At 42.2% G+C, this 19,848-nt stretch overlaps 2 protein-coding genes across 5 annotated transcripts in view; one reads left to right on the forward strand and one right to left on the reverse strand.

The window, feature by feature from the left end:
- Positions 1–942: 942 nt before the first annotated feature.
- LOC138843488 (uncharacterized) lies at positions 943–19,680 on the reverse strand. Its single transcript, XM_089302519.1, has 3 exons — positions 18,998–19,680; positions 1,253–1,400; positions 943–1,108 (listed from the first exon to the last, which is right to left on the reverse strand). The coding sequence occupies exons 1-2, from the start codon at positions 19,564–19,566 to the stop codon at positions 1,334–1,336; spliced, it is 636 nt and encodes a 211-aa protein (XP_089158645.1). The 5' UTR covers positions 19,567–19,680; the 3' UTR covers positions 943–1,108; positions 1,253–1,333.
- The window catches only part of ANKRD50 (ankyrin repeat domain 50), a 56,379-nt gene continuing 55,095 nt past the window's right edge, over positions 18,565–19,848 (forward strand). For all 4 annotated transcript variants that reach the window (XM_008267942.5, XM_070047617.2, XM_002717240.6 and 1 more), the window contains exon 1: positions 18,565–18,854. The gene's annotated coding sequence lies outside the window, so the exon portion shown is untranslated. The remainder of the gene's footprint in view (positions 18,855–19,848) is intronic.

Consider the following 19,848-nt stretch of genomic DNA (forward strand, 5'->3'; position numbering starts at 1 on the left):
TATTTCTGACAGGCAGAGTGGACAGTGAGAGAGAGAGACAGAGAGAAAGGTCTTCCTTTGCCGTTGGTTCACCCTCCAATGGCTGCCGCGGCCGGCACGCTGCAGCCGGCGCACCGCGCTGATCTGAAGCCAGAAGCCAGGTGCTTCTCCTGGTCTCCCATGGGGTGCAGGGCCCAAGCACTTGGGCCATCCTCCACTGCACTCCCGGGCCACAGCAGAGAGCTGGCCTGGAAGAGGGGCAACCGGGACAGAATCCGGTGCCCCGACCAGGACTAGAACCCGGTGTGCCGGCGCCGCAAGGCGGAGGATTAGCCAAGTGAGCCGCGGCACCAGCCTTGTATATTTAGTATTTAATAACACATTTTTCTAAGGATTTTCATTTTGAAAAAAAGAAAAACTTATCATAAAAAATGAATCATAAAATTCAATTGAATTGCCACATACTGGAATAAGAAACCTGCTCTCTGGGTCTCCAGTCAACTTTTCTGATACACCTTCTTCTAAGAGAATCCAACTGATTTTATCAGAACCGAGTGTTACTTACTGTATGTTATTTTATTCATAACACTTTTCAAAGAACATTCAGAAAAGGTAACGTGAGAGAGAGTATCTGTAAGATAAAATAAAGGTGTTCTGACGCATGAACACTGGCTTGTACACCTGATTTGGATGGAAGGCACAGATTTCCAGTGTATCACTGAAATATTAAAAGTCCTTCTTGTTGCTTACATTTAAAATGGGCCCATAAACTGAAACACCTGGACAAAATTTGCGACGAAGCAAAGGAAGTTCCAATGATGCAAAGTCCAAGGATGAGTCAACGTGCATTTGCTGGCTCTGAAGACACAGGGGCACAGGTGCAAGGAAAGTGAATGGTGTTAGACATGACATGGGCCCCCTGCTGACAACAGCCAGGAAATGGGGACTTCGGGAGACACTTACAAGGAAACGGAAGCCTGGAAGGAACTGAGTTCATCCCAAATGGAATGAGCCTGGCTGGCGGTGGGTTCTTCTTCAGAGCCTTCAGATAAGAGCCCAGCTGGCCAACTTCTTGATTCTGTCTCCGTGAGAGCCCAGGAAGAGAATCCAGCCAGACCAAGCTCCTGAACTAAGAACCGGGAGACGATAAAATTATGTTGTTGTTTTCAGTCCCCACATTCGTGGTAATTTGTCACATGGCAATGGAAAACTAGCACAGTTATAAACATTCCGGTCCAAAAACAGCAACAAATGGAAGCAGTTTGAAACCCACCTGGGAAAACTCCATTACGTTCAAGGCCAGGGAAGATGCTTTGTGGTTTTCATCTCTGTCCACCAGGATCTTAGCTCTGAATCATCCTTCTTTCTCCATGAAAAGAGGCTTCTGTTTGTAGCTGAGTCGTTTTATCAACCTTTGATTCCTGCCAGGAAAATATTAGCATTCTGAGTGTTTCTCTCTCTCTCTCTCTCTCTCTCTCTCTCTCTCACACACACATTTCTCACTCTCTCTCCCCCTCCCACTTCTCATGAAATCTCTGTCTCTTTAAATCCAACTGTCAGTTTCCCTGCTAAAGACACATTCCCAAGTACAGTACAGTGTGAGCTTTGTGGGGATTCCGTACCAGTTCTCATTCAACAAAATGTCATCCATGGATTTTCTGACCTCACTCCTGCCCATTGTTGGCTTCTGTTGAGATGACTGATGAACAATGCCAATAAGCACCCCCAAAGTTCTCTGGTCTTATTGAGAGGATCTACAAGACGTGCCTTTAATCTCTTCTATCGAATACTCTGACCTGATTTTCCGCTCTTCCTGAGGCTGTGGTAAAAAGTTGTATAGCCACGCACTTAGCTTTTCCTCTATGTCACATTTTCAGAACCAATCTCTTCACTTTAGCATCTTTTGCCATCAGTCTAGGCTGGCTGAGAATTTCTCAAATCAACAAGTCCTGCTTCCATTTTGATTAAAAACTCCTTCCACAGTTTCCCTCTTCTCACCGTTTACAGAAAGAAGAAATCAGGCTTCACCTTGAACACGTTGCTTGGAAATCTCCTCAAGTCAAGGTCCAAGTTCTGCTTTCCACATAACTACAAGAAAAGATTTGTCCTAAGCTTCAGGATACTATATGTGGGAACTTCAAAGAGTGTGTGGATAAGTAAAATTAAATAATCAGTTTATGATGGTGCAAAAAAAGGTTGAAATCCACTCATAGACTTTTTTCCACAATATGCATTTTCCATGAACTTTTTGAAGAATTCTCACAACAAAGATATACCTTCCACCATTTCAAAAACATATTCCTCACTCTTGAACCCCCACCAGCCATATTTATAGAGTTTATAATCCTACTAACAGTCGTTTCAGAGCAACTTAGGCTTTTGCGATTGTGTTTTTCAAAATTCTAACGAGTTCATGACCTTGCTTCCAAAATCCTTTTCACATTTTTGAGAATTTGTTATGGAGCACCCTGGTATCAAAACTTGTGTTAGTTTTCCAATGTTACAAAACAGATTTGTCACAAGCTTAGAAGCTTAAAACAAAATTCGTCTTTCAATTTAAAAAATATTAATTTGTCTGAGAGGGAGAGAGACACAGAGCTCCCCTTTACTGGCTCAGTCCCCAACTACCTGCAAAGTCATGGCTAAGAAAAGGCTGGGGCCAGAAGTTGGGAATGTGATCCACGCCTCCCATGTGGGTGGTGGGGACCCAACTACTTGAGCCATTGTCTGCTGCATGGTGGGTAACTGGTTTGGAGTTATAGCCAAGGTTCTGAACAAGGGATTCCAGTGTGAGATGAAGGTGTATTTAACTACTAGGATAAACACCTGTTCCAATAATACCCATTTATTATTTCACAGTTTCTGTGCATCGGAAGTCCATACAGGTTCAAGTGGATTCAATGTTCAAGATATCATAAAGCCAAAGTCAAGGTGTTGGTTGGCTGTATTTTCTTCTGGAATGTCAGGTCCTCTTCCAGGCTCATTATTGTTAACTCTGCAGAATTTAGTTCTCTGCTGTTGTTGAACAAAAGTAGCTGTTTCCTTGTTGGCTGTTGGCCAGGAGCCATTCTCGGCTCCTTGCAGCCACTCTCCAATTATTGTGTATGGCTCTCTCCAGTTTCACAGCCAGGAATGATGCATCAAATCCTTCTGCTTTGAATTATGCTGTATCTAAAACAGAACAGAACAATAGAAAATTCTCCCTGAAAATCATCACTTATGATTGAGTTTTCTCCCAAGAGTTTTATGCTTGTTGAATTGGGATTTTTCATTTCTATTCAGGATATGACTGTGGACTCTTATTCTGATATAACCTCCCTGCCACGAACTTTCTGATAATCCTTTCTACCTTAGTCTGAGAGCATACTTTGATAAAGATATTTTCCTCTTTTCAGCCTCTAACTCTTGTTATCAAATGGCAGCACCTTGTTCCTCTTGAAATTCAGAGATCATGTGAGCGTTTCCTTTATGTAACAAGTATACATATCTGAAAGTCTTGTTTTCATCTTATCAATCACAGATTATGGGCTGAAATGCCAGGTACTTACTTCTAAATTCTTCTGGAAGTAAATAATGAATGTATATAAACAAATACAAGTAATAAAGTGTTCTTTATTCATTTTATTTGGAATTTAGCCAAATGAAACTATCCAGCCTTGCAATTCTTGTTCATGGTGCAAAGGTTATGTTAAATAAAAATATACTTTGAGAGGCTATAACTGACATCAATTATTAAGTGTGAAAATATTTTTGAAAAATAATCCCATTAAGGCATGTTTGAAACCCACCAGTTTAATTTTTAATGATATAAAATAAGCATATATTCTGTTTCACTTTTTCTGAGGAAAGCACCTGCAACTACCAAGGCCAAATCTAACCAGAGACAGAGTGACAAATTGATAAGATCAGAACTTTTTTTTTAAAGTAGAAAAGAGAATACCATCATTTCACTTCGTATTAGTTTATATAAGTAACATTCAACTTCAAAGTCAAACAAGAGATTTACTAAAAGTTATCAGTTCCTGTTCAAATATTACATTTCAAGTTTTCTCAGGCTTCACTGCTTTATTGTTGGTAAATACAGACACTGAGAAAAATGTCACCTCACAGGGACATATTTTTTCTTTAATTTCAGTATTACTATTTATTCACATCAAGTGGTACGTTGCATTTAAGCCATTAGAAGTGGAAGCTTTTTAAATCAGTTTTTAAATCTGTGGTTCTGTGACATAAAGGGGCATCCTTCCTTTTTTTTTTTTTTTTATGGTGTATTTATTTATTGGAAAGGAAGAGTGACAGAGAGAGAGGGAGAGACAGAAAGAATGATCTTCCATCCACTGACTCACTCCCCAGATGGCTACAACAGCCAGGTCAGAACCAGGCCAAAACCAGGAGCCAGGAGCCAGGAGCCAGGGACTGCATCCTGGTCTTCCAGATGGATGGCAGAGGCTCAAGTATTTGGGCCATCTTTTGCTGCCTTCCCAGATACATTAGCAGGAAGCTGGATTGGAAGCAGAGCAGCAGGCACTCTAACCAGCACTCCAAAATGGGATGCCAGCATAGGAAGTGGTGGCTTAACCCACTGTGCTAAAATGCCAGCCCCAGCACAAACTTCCTTTAACAAAGAATTTGTGTACATGTACCTTTTTCTCTTTTCTGGAGATAGTTACATGGTTTATCAAATTCTTAAAAAGTTTCCATTCATGGTAATTTAAAAGCATAATTTTTTGTGCTTTATCTCATCAAGGGATACCATCAATTCCTCCACCTCTTGGAACTTGGTCGTCCTTGCCATTTGCTTTGATCAACAGACTACTGCAGAACTACCACTGGGTGAGTCCCAGCACGGAGGCCTCAGGAGGCTGTGGAACGTCCTCCTCTGCTATCACAGGACTCTAGGTCCACCTTGTCGTGAGGGAGAAGTGGGAAGATGGCACCTCCCCATTCTTTAAACTACCCCAGTTGATGACCCAAACTTGTTCATGAAGCCAGCTGGCTACACCCACATCCACCCAGTCAACCCATAGAACTATGACAAATAACAACTAAGCCTGGTTTTAAGCCATTGAACTTTTGGTGTGTGATGAACCAACACTCATCGAAATTGTAACACTCTACAAAAAGCTTGTGTAGGGACAAAAAAGCAAATTTCCCATCAACAACTTTTTATTTATTAAACAGAATTTTTGAAAAAAAAAATGCTAAAAAATAGAGGGACCCCTTATCAGTATTTTGGTGATGTTCTTCTGGATCAGAGACTAAAAGGAGACAAAATATTCATGTTCAGAAAAATATTATTTTACAATATTTTTGTAATTTAAAAACTTTTGTAATTAACTTCTATGGTATAAAAATTATATATAATTTTTCATTGAATTATATATAATTTTTCATTGGCGAAGTCATGAGTTATGGGATCATTTTATCAACAAGCATTCACAGTCTTGAATCCATCTTCATATTCATGGGGGTAGGCAGCCACATGGGGGTAGGCAGAACACTTCGCAAGTGAAAATTGTTCTAATCTATTTTGTCTAATTTCTTCTTTTTCTTGATTTGTTTTTTCCTCCTTGACTTAGAGAAGTGAGAAATCCTTTGAGGGAGAATTGACCTATGCTCAGGTAAGAAATGTAAACCAAATCTGGGAATCTAGACTGTTGACTAGGAAGGAAGAGTCACCAGCCTCTTGCATGTTGACTCATAATTGCTTTCTTTAGATGCCTAGAAAGTTTACCGTGTTTTCAATCTCAAATTCTTACATTGTCAATAGAATTTTGTGTCCTACTTTATACAAATAAATAAAATTTCCAATATAGCCTTTTCAAAGCTCTCATAAAGGAGGATTCTCCCTGAGAAACTGATTGTTTTCTGTTTGCTACATCCTGATTCAGAAATAATTTTTTGACATATTTTATATCTATTTCATCTATACTACATTTTCTTTGCCCTGTATCAGATGTTGAGTATAACAATGATGGAATAAACAATTAATATTTAATTTGATATTAATATTTAATCAAAATGAAGTCTACACTTTGAAAATCAAATTTATGTTATATTTTCCCAGAGTTATTTTATATATTACAATGATGTATGAAAATTCATAACATCAGCTAGGTCACAATTTTAGCCTATTAAGTCTATTATTTCATCCTGATTTGTTTGCTTTCTTTGAAGAAGTAATTCAAGATCTGTTACATTTTATTAATCCTTTAAAAACGTGTGATTATTTAAATATCACTGGTTTTGGATTAAACTGTATCTTAACCTTCTCACCTGTAATTAGGGGAAATTGAGCTATTTATATGTGAGTATTTTTCTTATATATTCTTACTGCACTATTTATTCCTAGTCTGAATAAATGCGTATATTATTACTTCAAATGTGTCTAATTTAAGGAGAAAGTGATGTTTTCAATTCAGTTGTGCCTTACTACAAATAAATGGTTTTCCTTTTAGATTCACCGGCTTTTCCAGTTGTCACATGACAGTCAAATACTTGATTCAACATTGCGCACCATTGTCATTAGGAAGCTGCTTGCATGCCGGGGTCTCCTATCAAAGTGCCTCAGTTGGAGTCCAGCACCTGCTTCCAATTCAGCTTCTTGCTAATGGACACGCTGGGAGGCAACAGGTGATGGGTCTCTGCCACCCATGTAGGAGAACTGGACTGAGTTCTCAGTTTCTGCCTTCATCCTCACCCAACTGTGTAAGGGTCTGGGGAGTGAAAAAACAGTGGGAGATCTCTCTGTCTCTCTCTCTCTCTCTCCCTGCCCCCGCCTCAAGTAAAATAAAAAGTAATTAATTCTCAAAAATTAAAATAAATTCAAAACATCCTGCAGCTATCACATCAGTTTCTCAATTAGATTTTCCTTTTCACTGCTAATGTCTTCATATGATTTATCAGCATAGCAGAAATATAATTTTAATACAAATTTTAAGTAAAATTTACTCCTAAAACTTTAGAATTAAAATGTTCAGAACAGACTACTTGATGAACACTGAGTTGAAAGCAAACGATGTTACCAATGAATCGGAAGAAATTGTTGATTTACTGGTGTTTGCTTTTTCCACAGAATCTAAAAGGAGTAAATATTTTGTGGGAAATTCTTAGTCCTTCCATCATTTTTCTCAGTAGGTAACATCCTCCCTGGCTTTATTGAACTTCCTCTGCAGTATGCGTTGCATGATTAATCCTTTTAATCATGATACATGTACTCCAAGTTATTGTGTTTCCTTAGACCCTTGATGGTCTTTCTTTGACATCCCCAGCCCCAGCTTGCCTTCATTTCTCTATTTCTGTTCCAGGGATGATCTGCAGTACTGGAGAGAGTTGCACAGTTGTGCAAGCACTTCTAATTTTCTTCTTAGCAATTTTTTTCCCACTTCTTATTACTAAGACCTTGACTTTATTTTATTTTCCTCATACAGGTGCTGCCTACCACTTATTCCCTCCTTCTTTCCTAATCTTCCTCCTGTTTCTAATGAATAAGAGAAACTGGAGGTAGAATACCATTTTGAGATCATGTGTGAGAACCAACCATCCTGGTTAACCAGTGGCTGCACAGGTTCTCCACCTCCACGTTGCTGACTTTATGTTGAAAACAGGGATGCTGTTTAGTTTAGAAAACTAAACCCTTATGTGTCATAGCATTGGGTTTGGGTTTGGTTGCATGCTCAAACATGAGTTCTTTCTTTCTTTTTTTTTTTGGACAGGCAGAGTTAGACAGTGAGAGAGAGGGACAGAGAGAAAGGCCTTCCTTCCATCCTTCCATTGGTTCAACCCCCAAATGGCCACTACAGCTGGCGTGCTGCGGCAGATCTGAAGCCAGGAGCCAGGTGGTTCCTCCTGGTCTCCCACGTGGGTGTGGGGCCCAAGGACTTGGGCCATCCTCCACTGCTTTCGCAGGCCACAGCAGAGAGCTGGCCTGGAAGAGGAGCAACCGGGACCAGAATCCGGCGCCCCATCAAAACTGCTTTCTAACTACACTCACGATATTGATACATCCTAGCGTGTGTGAAGCGCATCCTAGTCCACTTGAATGTTCTCACCTAGAGTTGTGCAGGGCATAGCCTGTGCAGCTGTATGGCATGACCCTGATGGAGCTATTCTGTCTTAAAACTGTAAAATTCCTAACTTTCAAATAATGATTCCACCTTTTTTTAAAATTTATTTATTTTCATTTATTTATTTTTTTATTTTTGACAGGCAGAGTGGAAAGTGAGAGAGAGAGACAGAGAGAAAGGTCTTCCTTTTGCTGTTGGTTCACCCTCCAATGGCCACCGGGGCCTGCGCACTGCGGCCAGCGCATCGCGCTGATCCGAAGCCAGGAGCCAGGTGCTTTTCCTGGTCTCCCATGCGGGTGCAGGGCCCAAGGACTTGGGCCATCCTCCACTGCACTCCCGGGCCATAGCAAAGAGCTGGCCTCGAAGAGGGGCAACCGGGACAGAATCTGGCACCCCGACCGGGACTAGAACCTGGTGTGCCAGTGCTGCAAGGCAGAGGATTAACCTATTGAGCCACGGCGCCTGCCATGATTTCACCTTACAGACAATATTGTTCCTCAGATGCACTCTCTCTTGAAATACCTCCAATGAAAATCCCCTTCCTTTTTCTCATATAGTCTATCAAAAAAAGGATATCTTCTTTTTTTTTTTTTTTTTTACATTTAAATCTCCTCTGGGCTTTTAATGCACATGATTTGACTGAAATATATTTAGTTTTTGTTATTACCTTCTTGCATTTGTAACAATAACTTTGATAAGACTCTCACATAAAAGAGTGATTCTTGGGTTCTAGGGAACTGGTTTACTCCCATGTTTAAATAGTGTAGTATTAAAATAAAAGGATTTTTGAATAAAATATTGATGTTCTTGGGAAAACTTAGATCTTTCATTTGCATAAATTCCTCAATAATATATTCTGAGCACATACAGAATCCTCCATTTTTAAAGAAAAATACACAAAGGTTAATGCTAAGCAAAAAAACTACAAATCTCTTAAAGTTAATGTTAAGCAACAGAAAAAAGTATTTTCCCTTTTCAGATTTTGTAGTTCAAGCTCTAAGCATTAAGAACTGAAATAAACTTGAGATTACTATATTAATGTACTTCTGATTTAGATTACCTCACCCTACCTTCTCTGACATTCCAGAGTTATGTATATGACATTCCAGTTATGTATTAACTGACCTGTGAAGGTGAATTGAGAGGGGAGCTTATGATTATTATGAGGCATTATGTTGGAGCCAGCATCTATATTGTGAAATATTATATGATGACCTCATAGGCTTGAACCAGAGCCCCTTGTTGGGCAGAAGTTTCTAAAGTGTAGTGTAGCGACACACACTGAGCAATAAATATAAATTCTCATTTAATCTGTATGAACTTGAAAATTACTTTCATTTGTCTCATTTTTGCCATCATTTCTCAAATGGGTGGTGTATACACGAAAGAAAAGTAGGATAGTTGAAACAAAGGCATGCTGTTTCAGTCTCTACATCTGTGTCGATTGCCCAAGAAATCAGATGACTAAAAAGGGACATTGGAAGTTGTATTTAGTATGTATTGAACACTAGATTTCTTGTTTCCACTGAGTTGTGCTTGAGTTATTGATGACTATATAACAAACCACTCCCATAAATTAAGACTTAAAGCAACCATTTTGATATCTCTTCTGGTTCTGTTATTCAACTGGGCTCAGCTGGACAATTTTTTTTTTTAATTTGGATTCTTTATGAAGTTGCAGTTAAGGGGGGCTGGAGCTAAAATCAAGGGGAGACCCCACTGCCCACTGGGATACTGGGCTGGCTGGGGCTCTCTACCTCCCCACGCCATCTCACGCCCTCTCCTTGTGCTTCCTCAGGTAGTCCCTGTGCTGGACTACTTCAGTGAGATAGCACGAGTTTTTGATGGTGGTTCCTAAAAGAGAGCATTCTAATATGGAACACAAAACCTAGTTCTCTTTAAACTAGTCCTCTTTAAATAGAGGCTTGGAGCTGGTACCATGTCAGTTCTGCCACATCATGATGGGTAATGCAAGACACAGTCCAGACAGGATGCACTGCCAGGCAACTGCTTTAGGACATCAACTCCAGATGACATGGTCCACTGCAGGCATCTTTTGAGTCAAAGGATTTAGCACACACATGGAATTTGGACAAAACTCATAAAAATATTGCTTTACATTTCAAGAGTGTGGGAATCTATGCATGGGCTTCTTAGAAAATAATTGTAGGAGTGGCATTTTCAACATCATTGGTATTTTAAAATTTTGTAGAAAAAGGAATTTAAGAAATAAGTTAATTCTGGTGTAAAAATGTGAAATCTGCAAACCAAAGTTCTTCAAAAAGTGAACAGAAAATGCATATTATAAAAAGCATGTTTTTTTTTAAAAAAATGAACCAAAATAAACTTCTCTTCAATTCTTTTTTTGCCACAAACATTTTGAAGTGCCCTCCTGTGATTTTAGGATAGAAATCATTTTTGACAGATATTTTTGTTTCATGGTTAAAATACTTGGCATACAACATTCCTCAACAAATTCATTCTATACTTGGGATTTCAGTTATATTTTTCTATCAGAAGGACTTTCAAAACAAGAAAGGATTTAGTACAAAATTAAATGAAAATAAAAATAAATTTAATATTTCAGGAGAATAGTCATATATTAGGTTAATTGGAGCTAATAAGAAATACAGGCACCTAGACAAAATTAAGTAATAAGGGAATTAAGAATTGCTGCTTGGTGGGAACTTAACAGCCAGCTAAACTTACATAAACCAAACCAAAACATAACTTTCTGGGGCTATTTCTATATCCTTCTGTCTCTACCTTTCAAATAAAATAAAAATAAATTAATTTTTAAAATGTAATGGGGCAGGCAGTTGGCACAGTGTTTAAAACACCGCTTGGGACATCTACATCTTGTATCAGAGTGCTTGCAGTGAGTACTGGGTGCTCTGTTTCAAATCCAGCTTCCTGTTAACCTGCACCCTGGGAAGCAGCAGATGATAGCTCAAGTTGTTGAGTTCCAATCACCTACATGAGAGGCCCGGATTCAATTCTGGGTTCCTGGCATTGGCTTGATCCAGCCTTGGCTCTTGCTTGCACTTGGATACTGAACCAGCAGATAAAATTCTCTGTGTCTCTGCCCTTACATAAAAAAAAAAAAAAAAATAGGAAAAAGAAAAATTCCTGGGGTGCAGGGCATGGCATTTGTCACAAGCGGTTAAGATGAGGCCTAGGATATGTATATCCCATACTGGAGTACCTGGGTTCAAGTCACGGCTCGGCTTCCTGTTCCAGCTTCCTACTAATGTATAAATGAGTGGCAACAGATGATGGCTGAGATACCTGGGTCCCTGTCACCAGTGAGGGAGACCCATATTGGGATCCGGACTCTTGCTTTTGGCTTGGCCCAGCCTCAGCTGATGTGGACATTTCGAGACTAAACCAATGGATCTCTGACTGTTTCTCATTCACTCTCTGTCCCTGTTTTCAAACAAATTAAAACAAAAACAACTTTCTGACAAGTGACAACCCTGCTACAGGCCTCTTGACTCTGCAGTGTCGTAGTAGGCTGTCTCTGCTGGCACCTTCACCACAATGCAGGCTAAATGAGTTTCCCAGCAACGTGTGTAGGTTGGGGAGCGTAGGATTCACAGGAGCCTCTGTGACCTCAGGAAAATGTCACATAGCTGTGTCCCTCCCATAGACTCCTTGTTCAGTTTATTTTTATGCTTTGTCATGTGTAATATTATTCTTCCAAATCAGTACAGTCTACCTTATGAGGCTGCCAGTGCCCAGGTATGCTGGTTTAGCAAGTAACACACTTGGGAAAAGAAACAACAACAAAAAAAATAAGGTGTGGTTGTAGAAGAGCAGAGACCCTGAAGACAATCAATAAAATAATATTTCTCAGTTATTTGGGGACTGGTCACATTAATAAATTATACAGAGCAATTCAAGTGATAAATTTGTTTAATATTTCATTGAAATTTGGTCAAATAATAATAGATTCATGAAAGTTCACCTTGATAGATGACATCTATCACTGGTTGAACATAATTGTATGCAACCAAACTATTATTACATATGGTCATATGACACAGGAATCAAGAGTGTAGCCTGTTTCTAAGTCACTGTCAGTTGTTCTCAGGTATTTACAAAGTGCTTCAGGGAATATTTCATCAGTGATATTTATCAGGATGAGCGACTTGATGAATGGGTGAGAGTGACTCTGATTTTCATTGGGAGGTCACTGAAACTACTATTACACGTATAGAAGGTAGGGAGGGAAAAAGCAATTAGGAGAATCCAAAGGAGGGACATGTGAATGGTCTTCAAGAAATGAATGGAAATTGTGCATTGTGAACAAAGCTACATATGAATTTCAGACATTTTCCCCCCAAAGTAAACTTATTTATTTGAGAGCCAAGATGACTGATCTATGTGCTGGTTCACTCCCCCACAATACTGGGGCTAGGCCAGGGCTGGAAGCAGAACCAGGAGTCTGGGACACACTTCACATTTCCCAGGTAGCTAACAGGTATCTGATTAGTTGAGCCATCACTCCTGCCTCCCTGAGTGTACATCGGCAGTAACTGGAACCAGGAGATGTGGTTGAGAATTGAACTCAGGAACTGTTTTGTAGGACTATGACATCTCTACCACTTGGCTAAACACCTGCCCCTAAATTGATGCTTCTATCCCATTCTTCCATGAACTTTTTGAAGCATCCTCAAATGCTAGGGAATCCTTTGTTTCTTTAAATTTCTTGCTGCATATGAGAGGTGGAGAAGCATATAAAGTTCAAATTCATGCTATCTTGTGTACTGTGGGAATAGTTTTAGGATCCACTGAGAGTTTTGGCTCTATCTAGGAGCCTGTAGGATTAGGTGACGCTTGTAACTAGCTAGTTAAGAACCACAGCAAGTGAGTATTCATTCCCTTTGGCTGATCATTGCACAAAATTCATCTTACTTGGAGGTTTCTTTAATTCTTTGCAGGAAAGGCTTACATATTACACTTTATCAGCAAAACTATGTTGGGCTGTTTTCAAAAACAGGAATGAACACAGCTGGTAAAAAGTACTTTTAAAATGGGAGACTTTTTAAAAAGCATTTTTTAAAAGGGTATTTGAGAGGGCAGCCACAAGTGGGTGTTTCTATCATAAGGTTTACCATGTCAATTAAAGTCTTTCTGGAGTCTGGGTCTCCATTGAGTCCAATTAATATAACTGCCATGGGGCCAGCACTGTGGTGCAGCAGGTTAATGCCCTGGCCTGAAGCACCGGCATCCCATATGGGCACTGGTTCTAGTCCCGGCTGCTCCTCTTCTGATCCAGCTCTCTGCTATGGCCTGGGAAAGCAGTGGAGGATGACCCAAGTCCTTGGGCCCCTGCACCCTCACAGGAGATCCGGAAGAAGCTCCTGGCTCCTGGCTTCGGATTGGCACCACTCCGACTGTTGCAGCCATCTGGAGAGTGAACAGCAGATGGAAGACCTCTCTCTCTGTCTCTACCTCTCTCTGTAACTCTGCCTTTCAAATAATAAAATAAATCTTTAAAAAATATATAACGGCCATGCTATATGTGTTATAGTCAACAGTACTGTTATCAATGGTAGCATTGAAATAATCCGGGATGGGTTTGGTAGACTTTAATTTTCATTTCCAGTCTCCGCCATGTTTAATGGGGAGAGAAAATGATGAACCAAGTTCTTTAATTTGTGGGGGAATTGGAAAGACTACCAGTTATAACTCTTTTCCCAATCTTCCCAGATTCAAAGCAATTAGCTCCTTCTTTACAAGAATAGCATTCAGGATGCTGGCTGAAGAAATAAAATTCAGCTTAACAAAAATGGCTAGAACATGTACACATAGACATATAAGATGTACATACACACACACCCAACTCATGGGCTTGGGAGGTGGAGAGCAGAGACACTTTCAAGTCTGTTGATTCTGGCAGGCACTTGGTATACTTGCTCAGTGTGCTCTGTACTGCAGCTATTGCCACTCACAGGCAGGAACCCACCAGGTTGCTATTTCTGAAAATCAGTAGTTAAAGTGGAAAATTAAATATGACGTAAAGTTAGCATGTGTAGTGAGGACTGAGCCTCCCTGGAGGAGAGCATATGGCAGTAGGCTGAATGCTTTTGTCCAGTGAGCAGCGTTCCTTAAATTTGTGGCATAATCTGAATGACTGCCAGTGATAACTCCTTAAAGCATTACTTTGCAAATAAACTTGAGTGGCCAACACTAACTAGAGAACTAAAATGAGCCCTCCACATTTTCTTAGCATTTCATTTAGAAACACTGGAACTCTGAAATCAAAATATATGAGCTTTGCAGCTTTCAGGTACTGTTACTAATGAAAACAAAGCTTGCAAAGAAGAAGAAACTAAAATTGATCTCTAACAAGCAAAGAACTGATGAGAGCACAAACATAAAATACTTAATTTTGAAATTTATAATTGTGCTTTGGAATATCTCAACTTGTGGGAAGAACTTTCTGATGGAGCTGCTGTTTCTAATTGGATAAACAATATATTTTTCCCAGAAACCTTTTATCTAACGTATGCAAACTTCATACATTTCATAAATACAACTTTGGAACATAGTAATTCTTCCCATTGTACCCACCCTTCCACCCACACTCCCATCCTTCTTTCTCATCTCTCTCCTTTCCCCACTCCTATTTTTTACGGATACCTATTTTCAATTAACTTTATACACATAATATTAACTCTATACTAGAAAAGAGTTCAAAAATTGTCTGAAAAACGGTTCAACAGTGGAAACAAGGGCTGCTCAAAGTCAGTGCATCTTGAAGTGTCAATTTCACTTCTATAGATTACCCTTTAGTTTCTCTGTTAGTTACCACAGAACAGGGAGAACATATGGTGTTTGTCCTTTGGGACTGGCTTATTTCACTAAGTATGATGTCCAGTTTCATCCACTTCGTTGCAAATGACAGGATTTAATTATTCTTACTGCTGTGTAGTATTCCATGGTGTACATATTCTGTAATTTCTTTATCCAGTCTTCAGTTGATGGACATTTGGATCAATTCCATATCTTAGCTATTGTGAATTGAGCTGCAATAAACATGGGAGTACAGATAATTCTTTCATATGGTGATTTCATTTCCCTTGGGTAAATTCCCAGGAGTGGGATGGCCGGGTCATATGGTAGGTCTATATTCAGATTTCTTAGGTATCTCCATACTGTCTTCCACAGGGGCTGTACCAGTTTATATTCCCATCAACACTGGATTAGGGTACCGTTTCCCTCACATCCTCCCCAGCATTTGTTGTTTGTTGATTTCTGTATGAAAGCCATTCTAAGGAGGGTGAGGTGAAACCTCATTGTGGTTTTGATTTGCATTTCCCTGACAGCTAATGATCCTCAGCATTTTTCATGTGTCTGTTGATTATTTGAAAAATGCCTGTTCAAGTTGTTAGCCCACTTCTTAACTGGGTTGTGTGTTTTGTTGTTGTTGAGTTTCTTGGTCTCTTTATATATTCTGGTTATTAATCCTTAAGCAATTGCACAGTTTGCAAATAATTTCTCCCATTCTGTCAGTTGCGTCTTCACTTTGCTGTTTTTTTTTTTTTTTTTGTTTTTTTTTTTTTTTGCAGTGCAGAAGTTTCTCAATTTGATATAATCCAATTTGTCAACTTTGGCTTTTATTACTCTTTGCCTCTGGGATCTTTTCCAAGAAGTCTTTGCCTATGCCAATGTCTTGCAGAGTAACCCCAATGTTCTCTAATAATTTGATGGTCTCAGGTCATAGACTGAGATCTCTGGTCCATTTCGAGTGCATTGTTGTGTAAGGTGTAAGATAAGAGTTTTGTTTCATACTTCTGCATGTGGAGACTCAGTTTCCCCAGCACCATGTGTGGAAGAAACCATCCTTGCTCCAGGGATTCATTTTAGTTCTTTCATCAAAGTTAAGATAATTATAGATGATGAGTTGATTTCTGGAGTTTCCATTCTGTTCCATTGGTCTATTCATCTGTTTTTGTACCAGTACCAGGCTGTTTTGATTGTGATGCCTCAGGCTTTGTTTTTGTTGTATAAGACTGCTTTAGCTTTTCAGGGTCTCCTGTGTTTCCATATGAATTTCAGCATCATTTATTATCTGAAAGAACATCCTAGGTATTTTGATTGTGATTGCATTGAACCTGTAACTTGCTTTTGGTAGTATGGACATTTTGATGATGCTGATTTTTCCAATCCATGAACATGGAAGATTTTTCCATTTTTTTGTGTCTTCTTCTATTTCTTTAATATTTTGTAATTTTCATCATAGAGATCTATGTTTTTAAATAATATACTTTATATCCAAGTGGATTAAAATTGAGAAAACGTATAACTTTGCACTATATAAATTTGACCAAAAGCATAAAAATAAGCATAAAGACAATGTGATATTTATCTTGCAAAAATATTTGTTGAAGAGTTTGAGTGAGGTTAAAAAGACAACACTTAAGAAAACACTGGGTTGAAAAATTAGAATTTGGAACATATTTTAATTAGCAGTTTACTTTAAGCATATTAGGTTGTTTCATTAATTGTTTCCAACTTAAAAATTATAGTCTACAGAGAAGCAGTTGTTAAAGTTATTAGTAATTTCAAATGCATGCAACTGCAAAGACTAGGGGAAGTTTTACGAACAAACTGAAAATAAGGAAGACTGAAAAGAAAAATAAAATACACTCTATGGAAAAATACCAGGGGCCGGGGCTGTGGCTCAGCAGGTTAACGCCCCCGCCTGAAGCACCAGCATCCCATATGGGCACCGGTTTGTGACAGGGCTGCTCTACTTCCCATCCAGCTCTCTGCTATGGCCTGGGCTAGCAGTAGAAGATGCCCCATGTCCTTGGGCCCCTGCACCCACGTGGGAGACCTGGAAGAGGCTCCTGGCTCCTGGCTTCAGATTGGCACAGTTCCAGCCGTTTCGGCCAATTGGGGAGTGAACCATTGGATGGAAGACCTCTCTCTCTGCCTCTCTTCTCTGTGTAATTCTTTCAAATAAATAAATAAATCTTAAAAAAAAAATACCAGTATTGGAGAAAACATGGCTAAGGATCTGATTAAAGTATGAGATTAAGCACCAAGATCAAGTATTCAATTTACTCCATTTTTAACATTTGGGTAATCGATAAAAAAAAAGTATTTTGTGAAAATTGGTACAAATATCTATGTAGTTAATTTTTCTATTAGGGAAAGCAGACAGCTATAAAAATGAAATGTGAAATAAGCTTTAAAGCCAAAAAACAAACTTCTAAGTGAGTTTGAAGACCAACTGTTGCTTAGTTATTGCTGACAAGTTTTAAAAGTGCATTGCATGAGAGAGCAATTAGTTAGCATAACACAGGTTCACCAGACCAAAAGTTTCTGCAACTTATTCTCTATTAGCCAGAAATTAATTATCACATTAGCAAATGGTTCAATGGAAGCGATAACGTAGTATACGTATTTCTCATCGGTTTTGGCTTGTGTTTTGAAGAAAACAAACCTCAAATTCAAGGTTCATGAATCTAAACATTAAGATCAATAAGCCTCGATGGCCCCTGGTACGCAGCAAGCACAAACATCATCTATTGATAGCTATACTCTGAAATTCCGGAAGCCAGATGAGAAACTGGCTTAACGTTGTCGGAAATAAACACGTTCAACGGAAAGGAGATGGAGAACTCTCGCTTTGGGCAGGAGCAACGAAAGCGGTGAAGACACCCCATTCCCACCCCACCCGTGGATAACACCTTTACTCTCTCAGCAGGGATCTGGAATCTAAGCACCGAGGCCCTGCGAGGGCAGACAACTGGTCTGCCTAGTCCGAGAGGCGCTGCCCTTGGGCAGGCCTGGTGGACAGGCTCAGCCGCCTCCACTGCGCGGTCCGACCCTGGTGCACAAGGGCAGAGGCCCGAGACCCAGCCCCGCCAGCTGTCAACTGCACGCGATGGAGGCCCCTTCCGTCCCCTCAGACCCCCACACGATCCCCCTGGGGGTTCCATTTTTACATCATCCTTGCCCGGCTTCTGCCTCCTCTTAGTCCCAGAGAGTAAAAAGCACCCTCTGGGATTTTAAGGGACTGGAAGGCGACTCGGTCGACCGAGGGGGCAGGACGGGCTCCAGGGTGGCCTTCGGAAGCCAGGGAGCTCAGGGAGAGGCGAGGGGCAGAACGCCCCCCGCCCCCGCTGCCCCCTTCTCCGGGCGGGCGGACGCGGCCCCAGCAGCCAGGGAGCCTCTCCCGCCTGCAAGACAAAGGAAGGCTCGGGGCCGAGCGGTGACGGGGTGGGTGGGGGCAGCGACTCGCGTGAGCTCGGGGACGTGAGAACGCAGCCCCGCCTCCCCTGAGAAAGGCGGGGCCCCCACGTCGCCCCCCAGAAAGGTCTCCCCGCCGAGCCCGCCGCGGGTCCCAGGCGGCCGCACACGCCCGGGCACGGGCGGCGACGGGCCGGGGCGGTGGGGGTGGGGCGCGGCGAAGGGGCGGAGCCGGCAGGCAAAGAAAGGCCGAGCGGCGAGGCCGGGGGCGGGGCCTGGCGGGGGCGGGGCCGCGGGGCGGGGCGGAGCCGGCCGGGGCCGGGGCTCCCTGAGACAGTCACTGCCCTGACGGCGGCGGCGGCGGCGGCGGCGGTTGGCCGGTTGGGGGTTGGGAGCAGTGCGACCGAGGCTGCTGGGGCCGACGGAGCTGGCCGTCGCCGGGGACCGAGCGCAGGCTCTGGAGCTGGGAGCGTGCCCCAGGCCGGGCGGAGGAGGCGGCTGCCGGAGCAGTCCCAGGAGCGCTGCTGGCGGCGGTTGCTCAGCGAAGCAAGTGCCTGAGGCTGAGTCCGCAGCGGCGGCGGCGGCGGGGACCGGACTGAGGTAACCCAGGGGGCGGCGGCGGCGTTGGTGGTGGAAGCGAGGGCCCTCCCTCTGGTCGGAAGCCCCCGGGCTGCGGCTGGAACCCTGAACGGACCCACCCACTCACCCCGTCCAGCGTTCGGGCCCGCGATTCGCCCGCTCACCTGGCTCCGCCGTGGGCCGGGTGGGTGCGGGTGCCAGCGCGGGCCAAGGGGTGGGGGCGCACAGCTGGACCCCACCCGGGCGGCGAGCCCTGGTCGGGGATTGGCAAGGACCTCGAGCACCCCTCCCCCTCCCGAAGACACACCCCGGACCCAGGGCGGGGCGGGGTGCCGAGGCGCTCCCAGGCTTTGCCAGGGTAGACCTCGGGCTGGAGGTGGCACCTCCGCGCCCGTCCTTTCCGAGGGGGCCTCCCTGGGGCTCCTTGGGGCGGCTCCAGCCCGAGGTGGTTCCCGTCGCTGGGAACCCCGGAGTTCCTTTTGTCTATCAGCTGAAACCGGAGGCCGGAGCACTCCTTAGCCTGCTCCAGCCTCGGGAAGGATTCTCCCAGCTGCTTTTCCTGCGGCCGAACTGCTTTCCCTGAGCCCGGCTTTAAACCTCCAGCCCGGGCTCCGAGGAAGCGAAGATTCACGGTTGTACTTGAACACACATTCCCCCACCCCGTTACCTTATTATTACTATTATTATTGTAAAAAAAAAAAAAAGTCCCCCATCCAACCGCAGCCCTGATCATCTGCCCCTAGATTCCGCAGACTATCAACAAAGAAGTGTGACTGGTGGAGCAGCCGAGAGCCCTTGACTGGCTGGCCCGTGCAAGTTAACCGAGCTGCCTTAGCTGGCGCTCTGCTCCCAGGCTCCTCCGAAAGAGCTTTCTGGGCGAGAGTTAAGGATGCTACTGGGTGTGCAAAAAGTATCCCCCCCCCCTTTTCCTCACTGAAGTTTTAAAAAATCTAGGGTACCCTGATTCAAATGTGACTGTTTGGGAAGCATAACTATAAGAGAAGAAAAAGATTGA

The sequence above is a fragment of the Oryctolagus cuniculus genome, chromosome 8, assembly GCF_051225735.1.
Source record: "Oryctolagus cuniculus isolate XC-2025 breed Fujian yellow rabbit chromosome 8, ASM5122573v1, whole genome shotgun sequence".
Taxonomy (NCBI): domain Eukaryota; kingdom Metazoa; phylum Chordata; class Mammalia; order Lagomorpha; family Leporidae; genus Oryctolagus; species Oryctolagus cuniculus.